Source organism: Saccostrea echinata, unplaced genomic scaffold (genome assembly GCF_033153115.1).
Source record: "Saccostrea echinata isolate AGI-Se365-2 ecotype Australia unplaced genomic scaffold, CSIRO_AGI_Sech_v1 ptg000005l, whole genome shotgun sequence".
Taxonomy (NCBI): domain Eukaryota; kingdom Metazoa; phylum Mollusca; class Bivalvia; order Ostreida; family Ostreidae; genus Saccostrea; species Saccostrea echinata.
This window is the reverse complement of record NW_026889754.1, coordinates 15612989-15633940: the sequence shown is the minus strand read 5'-3', so window position 1 is coordinate 15633940 and position 20952 is coordinate 15612989. Positions and strand designations below refer to the sequence as shown.

At 32.8% G+C, this 20952-nt stretch overlaps 1 protein-coding gene across 2 annotated transcripts; it reads right to left on the bottom strand.

The window, feature by feature from the left end:
- Window positions 1-2467: 2467 nt before the first annotated feature.
- LOC133179818 (sodium-coupled monocarboxylate transporter 1-like) lies at window positions 2468-19778 on the bottom strand. 2 transcript variants are annotated; one of them, XM_061314496.1, is made up of 17 exons: window positions 19192-19778; window positions 17978-18352; window positions 17644-17712; window positions 17225-17276; window positions 13681-13748; window positions 10421-10501; window positions 10236-10309; window positions 9814-9954; window positions 8357-8492; window positions 7452-7537; window positions 6937-7049; window positions 6647-6717; window positions 6445-6531; window positions 5294-5469; window positions 3986-4086; window positions 3367-3491; window positions 2468-3085 (listed from the first exon to the last, which is right to left on the bottom strand). In XM_061314496.1, the coding sequence occupies exons 2-17, from the start codon at window positions 18320-18322 to the stop codon at window positions 2840-2842; spliced, it is 1971 nt and encodes a 656-aa protein (XP_061170480.1). In that variant the 5' UTR covers window positions 18323-18352; window positions 19192-19778; the 3' UTR covers window positions 2468-2839. The 2 variants fall into 2 exon arrangements, with proteins under 2 accessions (XP_061170480.1, XP_061170479.1); XM_061314495.1 differs by having other exon boundaries at window positions 17978-18341.
- Window positions 19779-20952: the final 1174 nt, after the last annotated feature.

The window sequence follows — 20952 nt, the reverse complement described above, 5'->3', positions numbered from 1 at the left end:
ATGTGAAAAGCTAACAAACTTTTTATCAGGAAAACGCACTCGAGGTTTAGCTCAAGATGAGTTGAAATGTAATAAAAACTGTCAGTAAAACCGTTTGATTAAATATGAAGAACATCTCAGCTGGCTCAGTATATAGTGTTCATAATCCGTGATTAATAGAAAAGAAACATTGTCTATATATATATATATATATATATATATATATATATATATATATATATATATATATATATATATATATATATATATATATATATGAAGTGGTATTATTTATTCTAAAGTCTATAATAGAAAGCAAAAAACCTACCTTATGTGTAAGATATTGGGTTTCTCTGAAAATTTCTCTGGAAAATCCTTATCATAATTCTACCAATCAAAGAAAATTGAAATTTTCAAAGAAGGAAAAATACGATTAAAAAAATCCAGATCAGGAACAAATGTTCGACAACAGGATAATTGAAATTCACAGCATCTCGCAATAAGATGATAAATTATCCTAAAATTAGCTTGTTTGGGGGAGAATTCAAGTCACCAATATTAGACCGACCCGCGGCTAAATAAACTGAGCAGAGTCAAATATTAAAAGCTCTATTTAATCAAAAAAAGAATCACAGCTTTCAATCATTGCATAATTCTGGGAGTTGGTTACGCATGATTTGGTCTTTGAGTGATGCATCGGATGTGACAAATGACTGCATCTCCTGTGTAGAATCATTAATTAGTACATTAATTGCAATTTATTCCTAAAGAAAACGATAGATGAGACGATGTCAAACAGTCAAGTTAAATTTGCAAAATCACTAATTTTTGCTTACTTTTTTCTTTGAATTTTACATATGAAAATATTCAAAATGATATATCATTCTTTGAAAATGAATTGATTTTTGTTTGAAAAATTAATTAAGTACCAATTTTCTTATTATTGAATTCACCTTTTGACGTTGATCATTTTTTTTGCTTTTTATTTTTAAAGGGAAATAAAATCATACTCATATTACATTGCAATGATGTTTTAATCCTGTTTATTATTGCATATAGTGTATGGTTTAGAGTTAGTTAGAAGTATGTAATCACATCGACTGATTTTTCCATTATTTCCCGACCATGACAAGGAGCACACGGCGGGTATGACCGGTCGGCAGGGGATGCTCACTCCTCCACGGCACCTGATCCCACCTCTGATGTCTTAGAGGTCCGTGTTTGTTCTGCTCCTATTTGTAATGTTTAATTGACTTTTGAGTTCGAATACTGTTCGTTATCTCCACATATTTCATAATTACTAGCTATGTGATGCGCCACACATATACACGTGTTCTTGGCCTGAAGCAAAGAAGGAAGGGTTCTTTTTTATGCCGACGTCATCTGCAACACTGGTTTAGGATCTCCTTTGAAAGACCTGTGATTTTCTATAATAAAAAACATTTTGGTGATGGAACTGCCATAAGGTTTGATCTTTTTGGCCTACCTGTATAGGTCAAACCTTCCGAACAAAGGTATGAGAGTGCAATTACTTAAACAATAAAATGCTTTTTTTGTTAGAACGGGGAATTAACGTAACAGCTGTAGCCGTTAATTCGCGTACTAACAAACAGATACTTTACTGTTTATATTTGTATCTGTATAATTAATCATATAAAGTAAGTATTAGTATATTAAATATTGTACTTTTGATATGTACGTCAATGCGTGTTTCATTAATGGAAAAGCACACTGCATAAAAAACCTATACAGGTGGCTTGAAAAACCTGTTCTAACCGGCGTTTTTTGATGAAAGGAGTGAAATAAAGGAGAAAAATTTCAGTGGATGTGAACATATGTTTATATCATTGTCCATTGAAGAATCTTTTTATTTAGCCATTGATATCAATGTATGCTGATCACTTTACATGTATATCCTGTATATGCAGATTGTAGTAGAAAATTAATTTTTTTAAAGAATTATTTCTTTTAAAAAACCGATTATGGACAGGTTATAATTATAATTTTTTAATATTGAGAATAAAAATATGTGTAATCTTGGCAAATATATATATTTATTATAGCGCCTGGCAAAACTGTAATTTTACAATTCATTGTTATTTATATGTACAAATACATTATTCTCCTGTAAATCACCCACTTTCGTACTTAATTACTTTATAATTTGTATATTTTGATAAGCAGTGAAACTTAAAGTAATAAAGTACGATTGAACAATTTCTAGTAAAATCTTAAAATATCATAATCATATATTAACAAAACTACACCAAATACAAATATCATAAGAATGTTGGGATAGATGTTTTGATAAGGATATAACTCACTTAATATCATTATAACTGATCCGAAGAGCCGTATCACGTCGAGTTGATGCATGCATGCATCTCCAGATTAAACGAGAGGCGAAGCGTCGAGTATGAAATGATGAATTTATTTTGTACAATACCCCTCTATTATTAGATAAAAATTATAAAGTAAACTTTTGGGATCAATTATAACAAATTTTATCTATTAGACAAAAGACTTTTCAAAAAAACAAGAAAAAAAAGAAACGTCATGTATATGGTGTACTACGTCACCAGTTTCAGGGAGAGGTGATATGGACTTAGAAAACCGCAGTGTGATGATCCGGAAAGTCGGATCACTCCGTCACGTGATTGCGTGAATGATACACAATTACCGACTACTACAATACTCTTACAGAACTAGGTTCAGTTCTTATAACATGTCTCTTATCAATATACGACACACAATAAAGGCACATTTATAATGATATAGACTTTCATAACTGATGAGATCCACACATAGGATTTACAAATGGACTTTATCACAGAATATTTTGATAGGTAAAGAGAAATCATTATAACTCTGTCTTTGCCGTCCCTCCATCATTTTCCTGGACGTCTGAATATGAAGGCGGTGCTTCGATTGTTTCGAACCCGGGGTTATTTTGCCCGTTCTCAGATACATAGAAAGACTTGTATGATATACCACCTATTGGTTCATTCTGGTACATCTTCTCTCGGTACTTCTCGGATTTTATCGGTAAGATGACTGGTCTGTCAGGATCTACTGTAAATTCTAGATCCTTCTCTGCTTTTATATCCTAAAAAATGACATTCGTACAAATATACCGTAGAATCACACATCAGAAAGTTTTGTTGTAACCGATAAATTTTCTTTGACATTACACAAATTTTACATACAGTTTTTTTTTAAATAAAGAAACACAATTTTTACAGGAAGAAGAAATTTTCAAAATTGATATCAAATCTATTTCAATAAATATTGGAGATGAAAAAACAAAAACAAACAAACAAACAATATTTCTAAAAAAAATTTAAAAAGAATATTTAGAAAAAAATGAAGTTCCTATGAAAAAGTTACCTCTGGATCCTCGTATTCTATGTAACAGCGTAGACACCGTCGGAATTTTCCCGGCAGGCAACAGAAGATCCGGTCAAATAGAGGGATCAAGTATTTACTGTCTACATCATCCTTAGGCGTCAACCCTTAAGAACAGTTAGGTAAATTTCAAGTGATTACCAGGTAACAGGGGGTTTAAATGCGATTTCTTCTTAAGCAGTAAATCGATGTATATAGATTCATTACAATTCATTTTACTTGTACCTTTTATAAGAAAAAAATTACATCAGAATTCATTGTTAAATATAATTTATTCCAAGAAGTACATACGAAATACAAAGAAATAAAAAAAAAATGATTTTCCAACTTGCATGGAACTTTGAGGTAATCAATCTCGTATGAAATACCTGTATGAGGTATTATAGATCGCCAGAGACAGGTACTGTGAAATAACTTGATATCCATTGAATTTCTCAATTTAAAAGCCATTTTGGCTCAGTGTTCATAAAACTTAGATGATCTCATTTTCTATTCCAGTCACACTTTTTGCAATAATTTCCTTAATTAAAAGTGAGACAGGGATTAAAGTGAGCTCGTCTACGTTTTATGACCCCTGACTCTGGGGTAACTTTGCACATACCTGTGAACAAACTGACAAACAGACCAACAATGACGACAGTGGCTGTCCCTATGGAGGGGTACCATAAATAGGATATAGTGTAAAGGACATCCAGGCCCTCGCTGAAACAGAAAAAAAAGGAAAATCTTTCCTGTTTCATTTAGGTTTCGATTTTGAACAGCAATGAAAAACTTTATTAAAGAATGATTACTCCAAAACAAGCATTCTGAGAGTATTGCATTAGCAATACTAGTCCCCTACCGGTAAGTGTAATCCGGTTCCCATTAAGAATTGAAAATGTCATAATTCCGTCAAAAATCAATAAGGCGGAACGAAATGCAAACTTGAACTATAACTAATCAAGGTAAAGTCACATACCAAAAATCAGCTCAATATCTGAAAGCGTTTAGAAGAAAATTGCAGAAAACCCTTAAAAATTGAAAAGGCCATAATTCCGTCAAAAATCAATGAAGCGGAACGAAATGCAAACTTGATCTGTAACTCATCAAGATACACTCAAATACCAAAAATCAGCTCCATATCTGCCAGCGTTTAGGAAAAGAGTGTGGAAAACCAAGTGAGACAGACTGACAGACAGACAGAGGGACAGACAGACAGACGGACAGACAGACAGACAGACAGACAGACAGACGGACGGACAGACTCATAGGAAACCTAAAGTCCCCTCCGGTTTCACCGGTAGGGGACTAACAAGCATTCTGAGAGTATTGCATTAGCAATACTAGTACTAATACTAATACCCCTACCGGCAAGTGTAATCTGGTTCCCGCTAAAAATTAAAAATGCCATAATTCCGTCAAAAATCAATGAAGCGGAATGAAATGCAAACTTGATCTATAACTCATCAAGGTAAAGGCACATACCAAAAATCAGCTCAATATCTGCAAGCATTTAGAAAAAAATTGCGGAAACCCTACAAAATTGAAATGGTCGTAATTCCGCCAAAAATCATTGAAGCGGAACGAAATGCAAAATTAATCTGTAACTCATCAAGATACACTTACATACCAAAAATCAGTTCAATATCTGCAAGTGTTAAAAAAAAGTGCGGAAAACCAAGGGGACAGACTGACAGACAGACAGAGGCACAGACAGACGGACAGACGGACGGACAGACTCAGAGGAAACCTATAGTCCCCTCCGGTTTCACCGGTAGGGGACTAATAACGATAGACATCCATGTTTCATAAACATTAACAATAAATTTACTCTTTCACTTTCGTTGTCATGTTTGTGTGGAGGGTCGAGGTTTACAATAAGCTAACTCTTTCATTTTCTTTTGTCTACCTAATACACAACTGTACTTACATTGGCGGGACAGGAGTGGTCGTCGTTGTCATGTTTGTGAGGAGGGTCGAGTTTTCAGGACTTGTACAGTTCTCTGTAGGAAACGGAAGTGGATTAGGCGCTCCCACTACACTGTAGGCCCCGATACTGATCCAGAACGGAAGTACCAGCCCGAAGATACTACCAATTATGGCACCCTACCACAGAGATTACAAAGAAAAAGATGCTTATTGTATTAAATATTCAAAGACTGATTTTAAATTACTGAAGTAGTATTCCTAGCATTGAAATAGTAATCTTAACATTGAAAAATGATATGCTTACAAATATTTTTTTTTTTCCTTTATGAAACGAAAAAAAGAAAATAATATGTGTTTTTTATTTAGAATTTTTCAAATAATCATATCTTATGTATTGTTTCACAGGAGCGCTCAATCTCTTTGGCAAAATTGACATTGCTCCAATCTATGTTTCTGAGATCATATTCATGAATAAACTTTTACGTCTGATATCAAATGCTGAAAAATACGTCTGATATTCAATACTGACTAACTACTTTGATAGTCAATACTAACTATCCAGTCATTCAATACTAACTATCCAGTTATTCAATACTAACTATCCAGTTATTCAATACTAACTATCCAGTCATTCAATACTAACTATCCAGTTATTCAATACTAACTATCCAGTTATTCAATACTAACTATCCAGTCATTCAATACTAACTATCCAGTTATTCAATACTAACTATCCAGTTTGATATTCAATACTTACTACCCTGTCTGATTATTAATATTGACTATCTAGGTTGACATGTAATCATGCTGATTATCCTTAATACTGACTATCCAGTTTGATATTAAATACCGACTAATGAGTTTGATATTTATTTATTACTATCCACTTTTATTTTTAATATTGTCTATCCCCTTTTACTGTAAATACTGACTACCCAGTTTGATAATCAATATTGGTTGACTTCTACGTAGATATTCAATGCTGACTATCCAGTTTGATATTCAATATTAATTGACTTTCATGTTGAAATTCAATACTGACTATCTGCTATAACGATAAAAAATGACCATTCAGTTTGATATTCGATATTAAACGAATTTTACGTCGATATTCAATACATATTACCCACTTTTACTATAATAAATACTCACTATCCAGTTAGCCCATGGAAAGAAGGCTCCGAGGACAAAAATCCCAAGCAAAGGTCCGGAGGCAGCCCCAGTAAAACTCAAGGAAGCCTGGAAAATGACAAAATAAGGTTTTACATAATTCTGTCCACGGACGTTAAAGTTTTCAGCAGTTATTTACAGAATTTACACTGTTATATACAAAATTAGAAAATATAAAAAGTACCTGAAGGACTGTCCCTCCCAGGTTCATTGCCATAAAAGCAGTTCCTATTCCTGCCCCGCCATACAAGGCCACTAGAAATAGTACATCATTCTAATATTATCTACTTTTATTAAGTACTTACTCGATGAACGTCTAAATATAGCTTTCTATGTTTTAGAAATACAAAAAACCAAGAAAACAAAACAAACCAAATATCAAACCAAACAGAACAAAATAAAACAGGCATTAAAGATATTGCACGAATTAAACAGGCTGTAAAATATGATTTTTTACAATCTCCAATTATTTACCCAGAAGTCTCGTGATCCAGGTTTTCTGTGTTTCTGTCCTCTCTCCTAAGAAAGGTTCCAAGATGTCCTTCCATGTGACCGCTGACAACGCATTCAGACAAGACGACATTGTACTGCAATAAGATAAATTATTCTAGTGATGGCTTTAATCTTTTTAAAATCTGTCACCTCTTTAAGTTACATGTAAATCAATTCAACAATTACATATTTGATATACTGTAAACCAAACTATTATTAGCGTCAACTTTTATTCGCGATTCGTCAGCTTAGAATCAACCCGCGACGATTAATTTTCGCCACTGGGGAAACATTCCCCACAAATACAAAGCAAAATAAATGGTTCGCGACAATAAATATTCGCGAGTTAAAGTAGGTCGTAAAACTCCCGAATATTTCTCGCACGCGAATAAAAGTTGGTTTACAGTATTCGGGAAATTGAAAAAAATATATATTGTTGAAGGTCATTGATTTTTTTTTCTAATATAAGTATTGAAATGACGTTGGTTCATACAAACCTGAGTGCACCACTAAATAAACAGGCCACAAACAGACCAGGAATCCCCGGGTATCCGAGCGTCTCCATCACAAAGTACGGGATAATCTGTGAAGGAATTCTTAAAGTCATGTATAACGTACATTAAAGAGAACCTTACCCATTCAACATATTCTTAATTTAAAATTATAGTACAATATAGTACCATTGGATGCTCTTAGGCAAAAAAATCAACATATATTTCTAGGGTCTTTGAAAAGACATCAAATGGTGAAAATCCGTGTAATTTTTCAATTAAAAATTTACCAAACACAGTTTTAAGAAGTATCATAATACATTATGAAAGTCATACAAAATTCCTTCAATTATTGCAACTCTTCGATAATAAGGGGAAAAAAAAAAATAAAGATCAAACTTACATTGCCCATGTCCTTAAGAAAACGATGTGCAAGTCCCAAGAAAGATAACTCTTTGTTTCATTATTTTTACCATTTTTTCTAAATTAGATAACCTGTTTATGTTTCCAATACATTTGTTTATCTGTCTCTCTGTCTTATTTCGAATATATTTGTTTATATATGTATGGACACTGGTCCTTCGGATGAGAACGTAAAAGAACCGAGGTCCCGTGTCGCAGTAGGTGTTGGCACGAAAAAGATCACAAACTGCTCAATGGCCCTGAGTGCCGATTTAAGGTATAAATTTGTAGCTTTCAACCGGGAAGTGATGGCGTCTTCATATGAGAGAAAAAGTCTCGAGAGGGACATTAAACAACATTAAAAACATACGAATTCATATTGTGAAGGTAAGGAGTATAATTTACGAATAAGGAAGACTTTCTTTCCAAAATTATCCAACATCTTGCTTTTAAAAATTCATATCAAAATCATGTCGTCCTTGTTTTATTTCATTACTGTTTTTTTTTACCTGGTTTGAGTTGCTGACGTCTTTGTTTGTGTAAGGATCACAGCCTTGATCTACGTAATACGCAAACACCACGATCCCAGCTACACATGTCACACAGAGGAGGAGAGTCACACCTAGAATGTTCAGCAGTACAGCACTGAAACAACAAAACAACACAGGTAACAACAGTACAGTACTGAAACAACAAAACAACACAGGTAATAACAGTACAACACTGAAACAACAAAACAACACAGGTAATAACAGCACAGCACTGAAACAACAAAACAACACAAGTATCAACAGTACAACACTGAAACAACAAAACAACACAGGTAACAACAGTACAGCACTGAAACAACAAATCAACACAGATAACAACAGTACAGCACTGAAACAACAAAACAACACAGATAACAACAGTACAGTACTGAAACAACAAAACAACACAGATAACAACAGTACAGCACTGAAACAACAAATCAACACAGATAACAACAGTACAGCACTGAAACAACAAAACAACACAGATAACAACAGTACAGCACTGAAACAACAAAACAACACAGGTATCAACAGTACAGTACTGAAACAACAAGACAACACAGATAACAACAGTACAGCACTGAAACAACAAAACAACACAGATAACAACAGTACAGCACTGAAACAACAAAACAACACAGGTAACAACAGTACAGCACTGAAACAACAAAACAACACAGGTAACAACAGTACAGCACTGAAACAACAAAACAACACAGGTAACAACAATATAGCACTGAAATAATAAAACAACAAAATTCAAGGTAACACAGGAGGAAAAGGGCAATACCTAGAATTTTCAGCAGAAAAGCACTGATACAACAAAATAACAAACTACAACAGTAACATAAAGGATGAAAGTCATACCTAAATGTTCACCATTACAGCGACGAATCAAAGAATAACATAACAAAGCAGGTAATAGCAGTACATTACTGAACAACAAAACTACACAGGTAACAATAAAACAACACAAAACTAGAAATACAAGGCTGAAAACAACATTGAGTTCTTGAACAATAAAGAAAAAAAGTTTGATACAAAGATAATTGGTGTAGAAATGAAGCACAAAAAAAAAAACTAACTGACAGAAAAACAAAATTATGTAGGCAATAAAATTGGACTGTATATTTTAAAAAAGCATAGTCAGACAGAAAACAACTAATTAAGCATCAGAAAATCACTAATGTATGTTAATTCAATCAAAAAATTGACAAAGAATCATTTATTTATTGTCTAAACTTGGAGCCTCAATTTACAAAAATCCTCCGAGATATTCCAGACTACTACAGGAAATCACACCTAAATGCAATGCTAGTATGATTTTTAAAAGAAGTATTATTCAAGGGTATCACATGAATAGTGATGAAGAAAAATGTGACACTTTTATAACAATAGTTTTCTGAATGACACAACATTGATATAATATTTACGTTTTAGCTTTAGCTAGAGTGGGGAGGGCGCAGTATCGCTGTACACTAGCCTGGTTAACACCATATGTAGCAGTCCATCCCACCATACCCCCTACAATCAGGGACCAGAAGGAATGCCGCTGGGTGGGGTCAGGGTTAAAACTAAAAACAGATATATAATGCAGAACTTAATAATTCTACAAGTCACGTATTAAGTTAACTGCAAGATCGCTCACAGCTATTTCTGTACATGAAGTATATTTCATGAAAACGTTCTCTTTCTGTTTCATGTTTTTGATACCATTTAAAGGTGCCTTGGTTTGATTTGGTAAAAATATCTTATGTCAAATCAAGTATAAGGAAAGAATGCGCGTATATCTATTACTTCTCAGAAAGTTAACTTCATTTATTTCATATATATCAAAATTTTTATGCTTATTTACTCAAAAAATTCAATTCTTTGCCACTCGTCGTTGATTTTCCAAACAGTGTTGATACCACCCACGGATATTGTGCCCTGTAAAAATATCAGTACGAAGTAACTTTCCCTGAGTTAAGAATATTCGCTATCTTAAATTTTTACGAATGTTAATTTTAATAAAGAAATAGTTGCTTGAATAGGCACAACCTGAATAACAACGGCTAACAGTCCAGCAACCATAATGATTGACTGGAAAACATCAGTCCAAATAACAGCTTTCATTCCGCCCTAAAAAAAGTGCAAGGTGACATTAACAAAAAGACAAATACCTTAAGAAGCGTGGAGATACCAACAAAACCTCTAAAAATCTATACTACTATATTAAAATAATAGACTCGAATTTTTGGCCTTTAATACCGATAAATCGGAAGAGTACCGTCTTTTGTTTGATATATTTTAAACATCATTGGTACTTGAAGATTACCAATTTGTTTTTATTTTTTCTCAATTAAGCTTCGCTAATTAATAATCAACGAAAATTCCTCCAAAAATTCCGGAAATCATCTGGATTTTTTGGATTTTACAATCTTGCGCGTGCGCATTACATTCACGCTAAATCACGGTGTTCAAATCAATCTCCCTTGCAGAGTTGTCGTTCGTTTCTCTCTTATACACGAATGTATGAGCCGTTGGTCGAGAGTGTGTTCAAATCAGAGAAGACAAAAGTAAATACTAAGTAGATATATATTTGTTATTGTATAATTTCTCTAATAAGAAATCATTAATGTATATGAACAGAATATATAACAAATTTCCAATGAAAATTTACACGTATTTGTCATAGGCGTCGGAACCGAGGGCTAGGGGGGCTTAGCCCCCCCCCCCCTCCCCCCACTTTTTTTTTGCAAAGATAGGCATAATATAGGCATTGAAAACTGGGGCTTACCTTTTCTCGTTGGTTTAGCCCCCCCCCCCCTTTCAAATAGCCACCCCACTTTCAATTTGCTTCTGACGTCTATGTTTGTATTATCGTAATCGTTTCTGAGTTTATATCCGTACAAATGCGATATTGTGGCCACGTGGGTAATCATTCGCCATCTCGGAGACACATTTATTATATGTTATTTATATCTCTGCATGGCCATTTCAACGGAGGCAAAAAGCTCATGATCGTAGGAGCAACATTAATGTAACTACCCGATTTATTTTATCCTTCCTTTCTTTTGTGCTTTTTTGAGGGGAACTGAAGGGGTGTGTGTGTGTGTTACAACTCCAGTTAGAATCACATCTTAGTGAAGTCACAGGCACTTGGGGTATGGACCCCCCCCCCTTTTCCATTTTTTTTTCTTTTTAAATCTGGGGTCGAGTCACCTTTTCCCTATTTTTGTATTCTAATATGCACTGTATGTTATCAATAATGTAACTCTTTTGTCTCTATTTGCTGTTTTTAAATATATCGTTTTCGACTGATACATAAAAAGAGAGAAGGCTTGCAACTCTCTTCTCACCGTCTGCCTCACCTCGCTTAAACTTCGCCTGATTATTTATCGAAAGCATAAGAAAACATGGAATATGCATACATCAATAAATTCGTTATACATTCTTCTTCCTTTTCATATTTCCATTTAATTTTTATGTGTCCCCGATTTGTAAATATTTCGATTAAATCACCCGCATCTAGGGTAAATTTTGTTGATGTGCACCAGCTGGGACGGAAGTGCCCGGTATTTTCGGGTATCACCATTACGTGTAATGTCTTTCGGAACATTAAATGCGAGAAGGAATAAATCCCGAATTTTCTCTTCATATAACATGTAACGGTAAGTTCTGTGAATAACAAGATAACTGTAACTAGCAAATTTTAATGTATGAAGATTAACTTTTAACAGACGACTTAGACAACTAAATTTCACAATATTGTTATTGCAAAGCTTGGAATTTTTTTTAAATGCCGAACATTTATAAAGTTAGAGTTACCGTTATTGCACTTCCGTCCCAGCTGGTGCACATCAACAAAATTTACCCTAGATCAGTAGATGTGGGTGATTTAATCGAAATATTTACAAATCGGGGGCACATAAAAAATAAATGGAAAAATGAAAAGAAAGAAGAATGTATAACGAATTTACTGATGTATGCATATTCCATGTTTTCTTATTCTTTCGATAAATAATCAGGCGAAGTTTAAGCGAGGTGAGGCAGACGACGAGAAAAGAGTTGCAAGCCTTCTCTCTTTTAATGTATCAGTCGAAAACGATATATTTAAAAACAGCTTATAGAGACAAAAGAGTTACATTATTGATAACATACAGTGCATATTAGAATACAAAAATAGGAAAAAGGTGACTCGACCCCAGATTTAAAAAGAAAAAAAAAATGGAAAAGGGGGGGGGGTCCATACCCCAAGTGCCTGTGAGTGAAGTAGGCATTCTTTTTCCGCCAAAAATTACAATAACTACTATATAAAAATTATAGACTCGAATTTTTGGCCTTTAATACCGATAAATCGGAAGAATACTGTCTTTTGTTTTATGTATTTTAAACATCATTGGTACTTGAAGATTACCAATTTGTTTTTATTTTTTCTCAATTAAGCTTCTATTTTTATTACTTTTTCTATGTTCTAATTCAAGGATATTGCATTAATTTTTATCAAAACAGACAGTCTTTTACAGATTATATACCTGTCTATTACCTGTGTATATATAAAGTATATGTATTAGCAGTGCTTAACTCTTTTATTGTTGAGGTCATATTTTGAAAAAGTTGAGACCTGCAGTGTTAAAATTGTTACAAAAATTTTTACACCTTTACTTTAATAACTGATTGTGTAAAAAATACCAGCTTAGCACATTTCTTCATTTTCATTACTTTGCTTGATATGTATCAGCAGTGTGCTCAACTCTTTGCTGTTGTCATATTTTCAATGAACATCCATAATTTCTTTTATTAAATTTGTTTGGAAAGGTGAAATTTATGTAAGCTCCGGCGTGATTCGAACTCAAGACATGATTTATAGCTAACTGGTGGTCAAACCCATTCTGCGCTACGCCGTTACGCAACAATTTAAAAAAAAAAACAAACGAAAACAAAACAAAACAAACACAAAAAACCCCAGAATTATATTAACATTCATTGTTTATTTCAAAAATACCTTGCAATATGAATGTGTCGATGTATCTATTTTGTAAATGTCCGATATGCAAATGGATGCATTCATAACAATGTCAACCCGTGCACGCACGGGTCAAAGTCTAGTGTAATTTAAAATAATCATCAAAAATATATGAAATATAATTTGAAAAACAACATATCAAATATTAGATACATTAATATTTTTTTCACATTCTTCAACACTATAAAATATATTTTATATTTTAAGAAATAACTGCACAGACATGTGTACTGTCAACTTATTACAGATCATTTTACTATTGACTAGACGTCATCAATTTATGCGTACTTACCAGAAAGGTGTAGAACGTAGACACAACGCCGACTGTGATGATGGTCGCCCACGTAGGAAACCCAGTAACTTTCAAATTACAGAAAAAAAAGTTTTTGATGACAGGTCATCCAAGTTTGGTCTCCCCCTCCCTTTTACAGATTAATTGAAATTTGCGAAAACATATTGTAACATATATAATCATCAATTTCTGGAAATATGTCCGGACTCATTACTGGTTGCCGTTGACCTTAACTGATTAATCTTAGTGTTCAATCTCTCAACGTTAAAGCTCCTGAACAAGGGAAAACAGAATATGAAGACAGTGAAGAGTGACCATGCTTAAAAGTCCTTTGAAACACCCATGATATGCTACAGAAAATCAAAGTATTGAATGTACTGAGAGCCGGGTTTGATAATATAATAGTTCTGATTTTTTTTTTCTTCGCTATCTGTTTACGTCTGTTTATGTTTAAATTCATAACAGTCAATTAGCAAGTCTCTTTGGGTACTTGTTGTCAAATGAGTCTTAAGACCAAACACTGAGAGACTTAAGTAAAAATTTTAAAATAGCATAATTTGAAATAATTCTGAAAATAAAATACCGGTAGTTTTTTTTTTGCATATTTAAGTAATAAATATATTTGTTACTATTGAAACATATTTGATAAATAAAAATAAAAATACTGAAAGTCTACGTCTATGACCAGTTCCAGGTGAGGCCAAAAGTAAACATAGCCTGGGGAACTTATAATCTTCAGAGGAAGTTTTAGTCTCGTGGGTCTCTTTTAATGCGGCACAAGAGGTTTTGTAGCAGAGACTGGCAAAATACTCATAGCGCATTATAATGCGTTGTATTTAGATCCATATCATTTAAACATTATGTATGTTTCTTTTTAAAATAAAATAAATGTTATTAAAGTTTCAAGGCCATAAACTGAGAAAAGACTGAAGTAAAGGCTTTAAATTCGTACAACTATGAAATAATTTTGAAAATAAAACAATATTCAGCATAGTGCCTCTGTATTAAAAGGCTAAAAAAAAAACTTGCACCTTTTAAAAATATGTTTGTTTTATTCAAAATCTTAGTTTTGACAATCTAAACTCTGTTTATGGTCTCGAAGCAATGATATTTTTTATTATTATCAATATTTTAATTTTTTTACCAGTATGTACACACTCGATTTACGATAGGTGGAAGCATTCTGGCAGCATATATTTCAAGTATGAAAATTTAAAAAAAGTTCTAATTAAAAGTTTTACAAAGTATGCCACAGACGTACTTTTAATTTTGATCTGAAATTTGTATAAAATGAAAATATTACCTCTAGGTTATGATATCAAAGAAAATGTGTTTCAGCTCCTTAATTGAAACCACCTATTACAAATATTTTAAACACTATTTTACGTCTGTTTGTTTTTTGTTTTTGTCCGACAGGCTTAATATAAATTTCATTGGGGTTATCAAATAAAAACATAGTATTTTCAAATTTGTATAATTCTTTAAGATTTCAGATAAAGCCAATTCAAATTTCATAGGTTATTAAAGACTTTCAATATATTATCCATAATTTAAAAAAAAAACATACAAATATTTAAAATGATAAATGTACAGCTTCATTCTGTTTCTAAAATTTAAAATTATCACTCCCTCTCCCAAAGTAATCCATAGTACACGAAATGAAATTAAGTTTTCATATAATTTTAGGTAGCTCAGATATATCTAAACCCAAATATGATAAAATCAAGTTATAACTTTCAAAATGCTCAACACCAAGAAAATTCAGAGGCTCAGATCTCCCTGATAAAAATGATCAATTCAAAGAAAAATCAATCTTCGAGATTTCTCTTTATATAAGTACATGCGTGATTAGCATGATCAGCTATAAGTACTTGTGATTTCATTTTCTCTGCACTTTCATAAATTTTCAATTCCAAGAAAACTTTATCTTTAATTTTCATCTTTTAAAATGTTACTTCAAGGATATTTAAAATGTTAAAAAATAATTTAATGGCAAGTAAAAGTTAAACCTTTAATTTATTTGATTTTTTAAAAATTAATATCATTGTCTTTTTTATTCCAAGAAATGGATTTTAAGCTTTTCCTTATAGAACGAATGTCATGAAAAATGATATTCCAGAATAATCAATAACTTTTACAGTTTGTAACCTAAATTATATAAAAGGATTCATGTCCAAGGATTTTTTGCAACTCGTTCGTAATAATAATGTTCTCTTATATTGAAATTGGACCGCTCTTTAGAACAACTTGACAATTAACATCAATAGGACCAATAATTAACCAAAAATAATGTCCGGGGGTTTTTCGAACCCGTTTTTAATAACTTGTGTTTTCTTAGATCAAAATTGGACCAGCACTTTATAATATTTTAGGATATTTAGAACAATAGGTTTAAACTTTCATCTCCTATCCTCAGCGGAATGTACAGATACACTGGCAGACCTGGTATTTTCGTAAACATTCAACAGCATAACGCATGAATTAAAACTTACACCTTATCTTTAACTAACTTAACTGTTTTTTTTTTTTCACAAACAAATCAGCATTACACGATATCACTTTCATTCAGAGATTGAATATTAATGTTCTACAAATGTGCAAAATACAGGAAATTGATCATTGCAAACTTACACATGAAAATTTATTCTGATTTACGCTATAATTTCTTGTAATCGACACAATGTTCACAACATACATACATGTAAGTTCGTCTTCCTAAAATTTCTTTTCATAGCTATGAAAAAGAGCCAAAGGAATAATAAATGAAAGGGAAATATAACAATTATCTAATTCGTCTTTTCACCTATTTTCCCTTATCTTTCTTCATCAAAACCCCTCACACCATGGAAAGTAGTTAGTTCACATTCATACGAATTCAGTAGTGAATGATTGATTGTATGCTGTTTATCGTCCCATTCAAAAATTTTCAATTCATATAGGGACGTCACCATATACCGATGAAGGGCTTCAAATTTAGATATATACTCGGCAACGAGGGCCATTGAACAGTAGAGGTTCACTATCGTGCTAACGCCTACCGTGACAAGGGACCTAGGCTGATAAGGTCTACAGTATTTATCTTAAATGTTTTACAGTATAATATGAATAAAAAATCAGAAACATTGTTCAAAATCATCCTCAATTTTAATCTCAAACAAAAATCTCGAATACCATTTCTATAGATTGATCTATTTTGGATTGATTGACTGTATGTTGTTTAACATCCCATTCGAGAATCTATATTTTTAATGTATCGTCTCTCAATGTCACATTTTTGTATACGGGATGCTTCTGATTTAACGCTGTTTGGATTGTTGTTTATGTTTCCGTTGTGCTATTTATAGTAAGACAGGCATTTAGAGTGCCTACAACCAGAACTTTACTTTCATCAAAGCCCATTAAAATACAAAAAGCACGTACAAAAACCGACCAGAAGTCAATCATGTTCAAACGTTTTATCAAGAAAAGGTCTATTGTTTGACAAATTAAAAAAATCCCTTACTTTAGTGAACCTTCAATTTTTCTAATGATGAATAGTACTCACCAGCTTCTAATGCCGTGGACGGTGCATAGGAAGCCACACCCATGTAAATGATCTACAAAGAAAAAATATACATAGTATAATCGATAAGAGTTACTAATTAGAAGAAATCATCAAATTGTTAAACAGTGACCCTCTGTTCTTTAAAAAAATGGACAATGAGAAAATTTTATGTCATAAATGTGTAAATACTGAGCTTAACTTTTTCAAAACGTAATTATTAATTGATTATTTTAAGGAATGAAATGACTGAATGGTAAGAAATCACAGATCATTATGCGGCTAGATCAGGATTGTACTTTTAATGAGTTTTAATAGCTTTTTCTCTCACAAAAACTAAGTTTACACTGGTCTAAAACAAACTCATTTTGTCCTGTTCAATACACATGTATGACTAGGTGAATCTGCCGGAAATTTTATACCTGTTGTAAAATCATCATTATAGTTCCCGTAAGTTTGGCAGCCTTAGATTTAAACCGCAGTTCTAAGTACTGAAATAAAATTAAGAAGCATTTACTTTGAATCAAAATTTTACAATATATTTATTTTCTCATTTTAAAAGTTTAAGGAAATATTTAAACCATAAACTGTATGAATTCATTGTAATTTCTTCAGAATTTTAATTGTCGTACAGTGCAACTTTAGTAATGAAACTAATTTAGTCAGTAAAAGTGGTCGTTATCTGTTATTAATTTGAATCATGATTCCATATGATGTCACTTGATGGATTATTTATTGCACATGCGCAGCACTTACTTCAAACGAGCTCGTAAGCTGAAGAGGGTACAACAGTGGAACAAACAGCTGAGACGCCAGGATAACTGCCAGGATTAGTCCGAACAAATACAAAAAATATTGCGTCCCTTGGGTGTACATTTCCGCGGGAGTTCCCAAAATCAAAATGGCCGACATAAAGGATACCAGGATAGAAATTGCCACAGGGATCATTTGCAAACTTCGACCTCCCATTAGGAAGTCACTAGTAGTTTTCTGTCGTCCACCCACGAAAGCATAAAAAATCCCTATGCCTGCCGAAACAGCCAACATGGCTCCGAAAAGCAGCCAATCCCAAACATCGAATTCTGATTTGGATTGCACCATCTTATTTTGCTGCTCTTATCTAAAATATAACTGCAATGTGCACTGATATATATACAGTAATAATAATAATCCGAGAAAAAATTGTCTTTTTTTCTTTCAATATACACTTTTGATGAGAACCTGGATTAAATCTCGAAGAACACAGCAAGTAGACTTTGAATAAATTTTGCTTCATATGAATACAAAAGCAATTCTGTTCATAACGAGGCACAATTAGTACCCATGGGAATTCCGACAGATTGTTGTAAGATATGGAATTCAAAAAAACTACATAGATACTGAAAATCAAAACTCATGCATTCTTTACCAACCTCGTAGTACTTGTGCCTAGAATCAGAATGTTTTTATTAACAAAAGGAGTTGACCAATGACAAGGGATGCAAATTCACGAGTTCTTTTTGTGTATGATGTCAAAAACTCTTTAATTTATCATAGAGAATGGTTGTATAAAGTGTTGAAAAGTCGTACGTTTTCGTGCTATTTATTTTAGTAAAATTTTGTTATTTCAAATTTTATAAAAGTTCATTGAAGTATCCACATCTGATTTACACCACTTTTCGAATATATTGTTGTATATAGTTCTCCTGAAGTTTATCATTCGATGCTGTTAATATTTTAGTGAGGAGTAAAGAAAGAAGCTTGGTAGAACATTTGCTAGAGCCCATGCACTATGTATCTTTGTACAGATTTTTATGAAGTTTAGGAATCCAGTATAGGTATGGTTACTCAAATTCAATTTAGTTGTTGAGAACATTAAAAATATTTAAAACTGATATATAATTTCGAAGAATTTCCTCCTTAGAAAGGGAACTTTGACTTTCCTTCAATATTTAGATTTATTTTCAACTACATTAAATTGGTTCACTTACCTCTTTCGCATCGAACAAAAAATCCGTCAACTCTTTGATTTGCCAGCGACCAGACAGTTATTTCTCTTCCTGATAACCCCTACTTCTCATTCATAAAATACAACCGACACAGATCTCCTTCAACAGCAATAAATTAATGTCATGGTGTCATTCTTTTGTCAATTCGTCAAACTCTTTTTTTGTTACAAAAATTGAACACAAATGTACTGGTATTGATCACAAATCGATCAAAGTAAGGTGCTTCTTCAAGTTAAATTATAATTTAGAGAACATTAAGAAATGTCCTTTGGAGTCCATTTTGCTAAACCCAAATCACGCAACTGGCTTTTATGATATAAAATCAAAATTGCAGGCTCATATACGGGTACTCGAAACTGATATTCCCATACGATAGTCGTAAACGGGTGCCCTCGTTCCGTTCCTGTGTAGAATTTGGTTTATTTATCGCATCATAAATAGAACACTCTAGATCCAGTTTTATCAAAATATATACCTTTATGGCGGAGCTACTTAGCTATCTGTCAACAAACCGGGCCGGTACGAATCTTACACCTGCCATCACAACTATCAGCCATTATATCATCTCAAGTTTTTCATTGTACAGTTAATTCTTGTTCCTTTTGCCTTTTTGTTTGTTTCTTTTTTATACATTTGACGCAAAATATACCTTCTTTGCTGATGATAAGTCAAGGAAAACATTTGAATTAAAAAAAATTTACCTGAATTATATTAATTATGCAAAATGTAAAAATTAATTCAGTGACATTTATCTAACGTGAAAATTTCATTCCTGAAGACTCCAAGCATAGATATATATGTGCATGTACTTCAGAGATGATTGATCAATGAAGGAAATTGCATGCAATAAGTGATGAATTAGGTGCACGGCGTAAGTGAAACAACATTTGTGTAAAACAATGCCCACTGTTAGGTGTTCTTCAAGATCACCCACACGTCACTCTTGTGTAAACGCGAAGTGAAGAATTTCTATTACCATTAGGGTCAAAATAAAAATAGGTTGTGACCTTGGTCAAAATACATATATAAACTGTTGTAGATTCAAGTCATCATCTTGAGGACTTAGTTGATTCATGAATTTTGTCGAGTAAGCAGACCTGTTTTTGAATACTTACAAGATGGCAGGCAAAGCTCTTCGAAATTTAAATTTTGATATCTTACAGCAAATAAAAACATGCAGAATGCTTATGTCAAATAATGGGTCATATGTTTAATAACGATTCCAAAATGCTTATAAAGCAATACTTTTTAAAAATAACTCCTGCTTGTCAATAAACTGTCAAAATTCTTAGATCAACCACATAAAGTTTGCATTTTATCATATATGACCATGCACATCCATATATCGTATCTACTTAAAGGTACTTTACAAACGTTAACAAAGAGTATAATAGTGAACTTTCACAACGTTTTGCAAATAGAGTGGACGACATTTTTTAAAGATTAAAATATTTGGGTTTTTAAGTGAAACAAATTAATGTTATACTTTTTCATTACTTTTGGGCGCAGGTAGACTGAGTTATAAACATTATTTCGTTATTTCATGATCATGACAAGGAGCACACGGCGGGTGTGACTGGACAGCAGGGGATGATCATTCCTGCATGGCACCTGATCCCACCTCTGATGTCTTAGAGGTCCGTGTTTGCTTTGCTCCTATTTTGTAATGTTTAATGGACTTTTGAGCTCGAATACTGTTCACTATCTCCACATATTTCATGCTTGATGACATTTTCGCTAAAT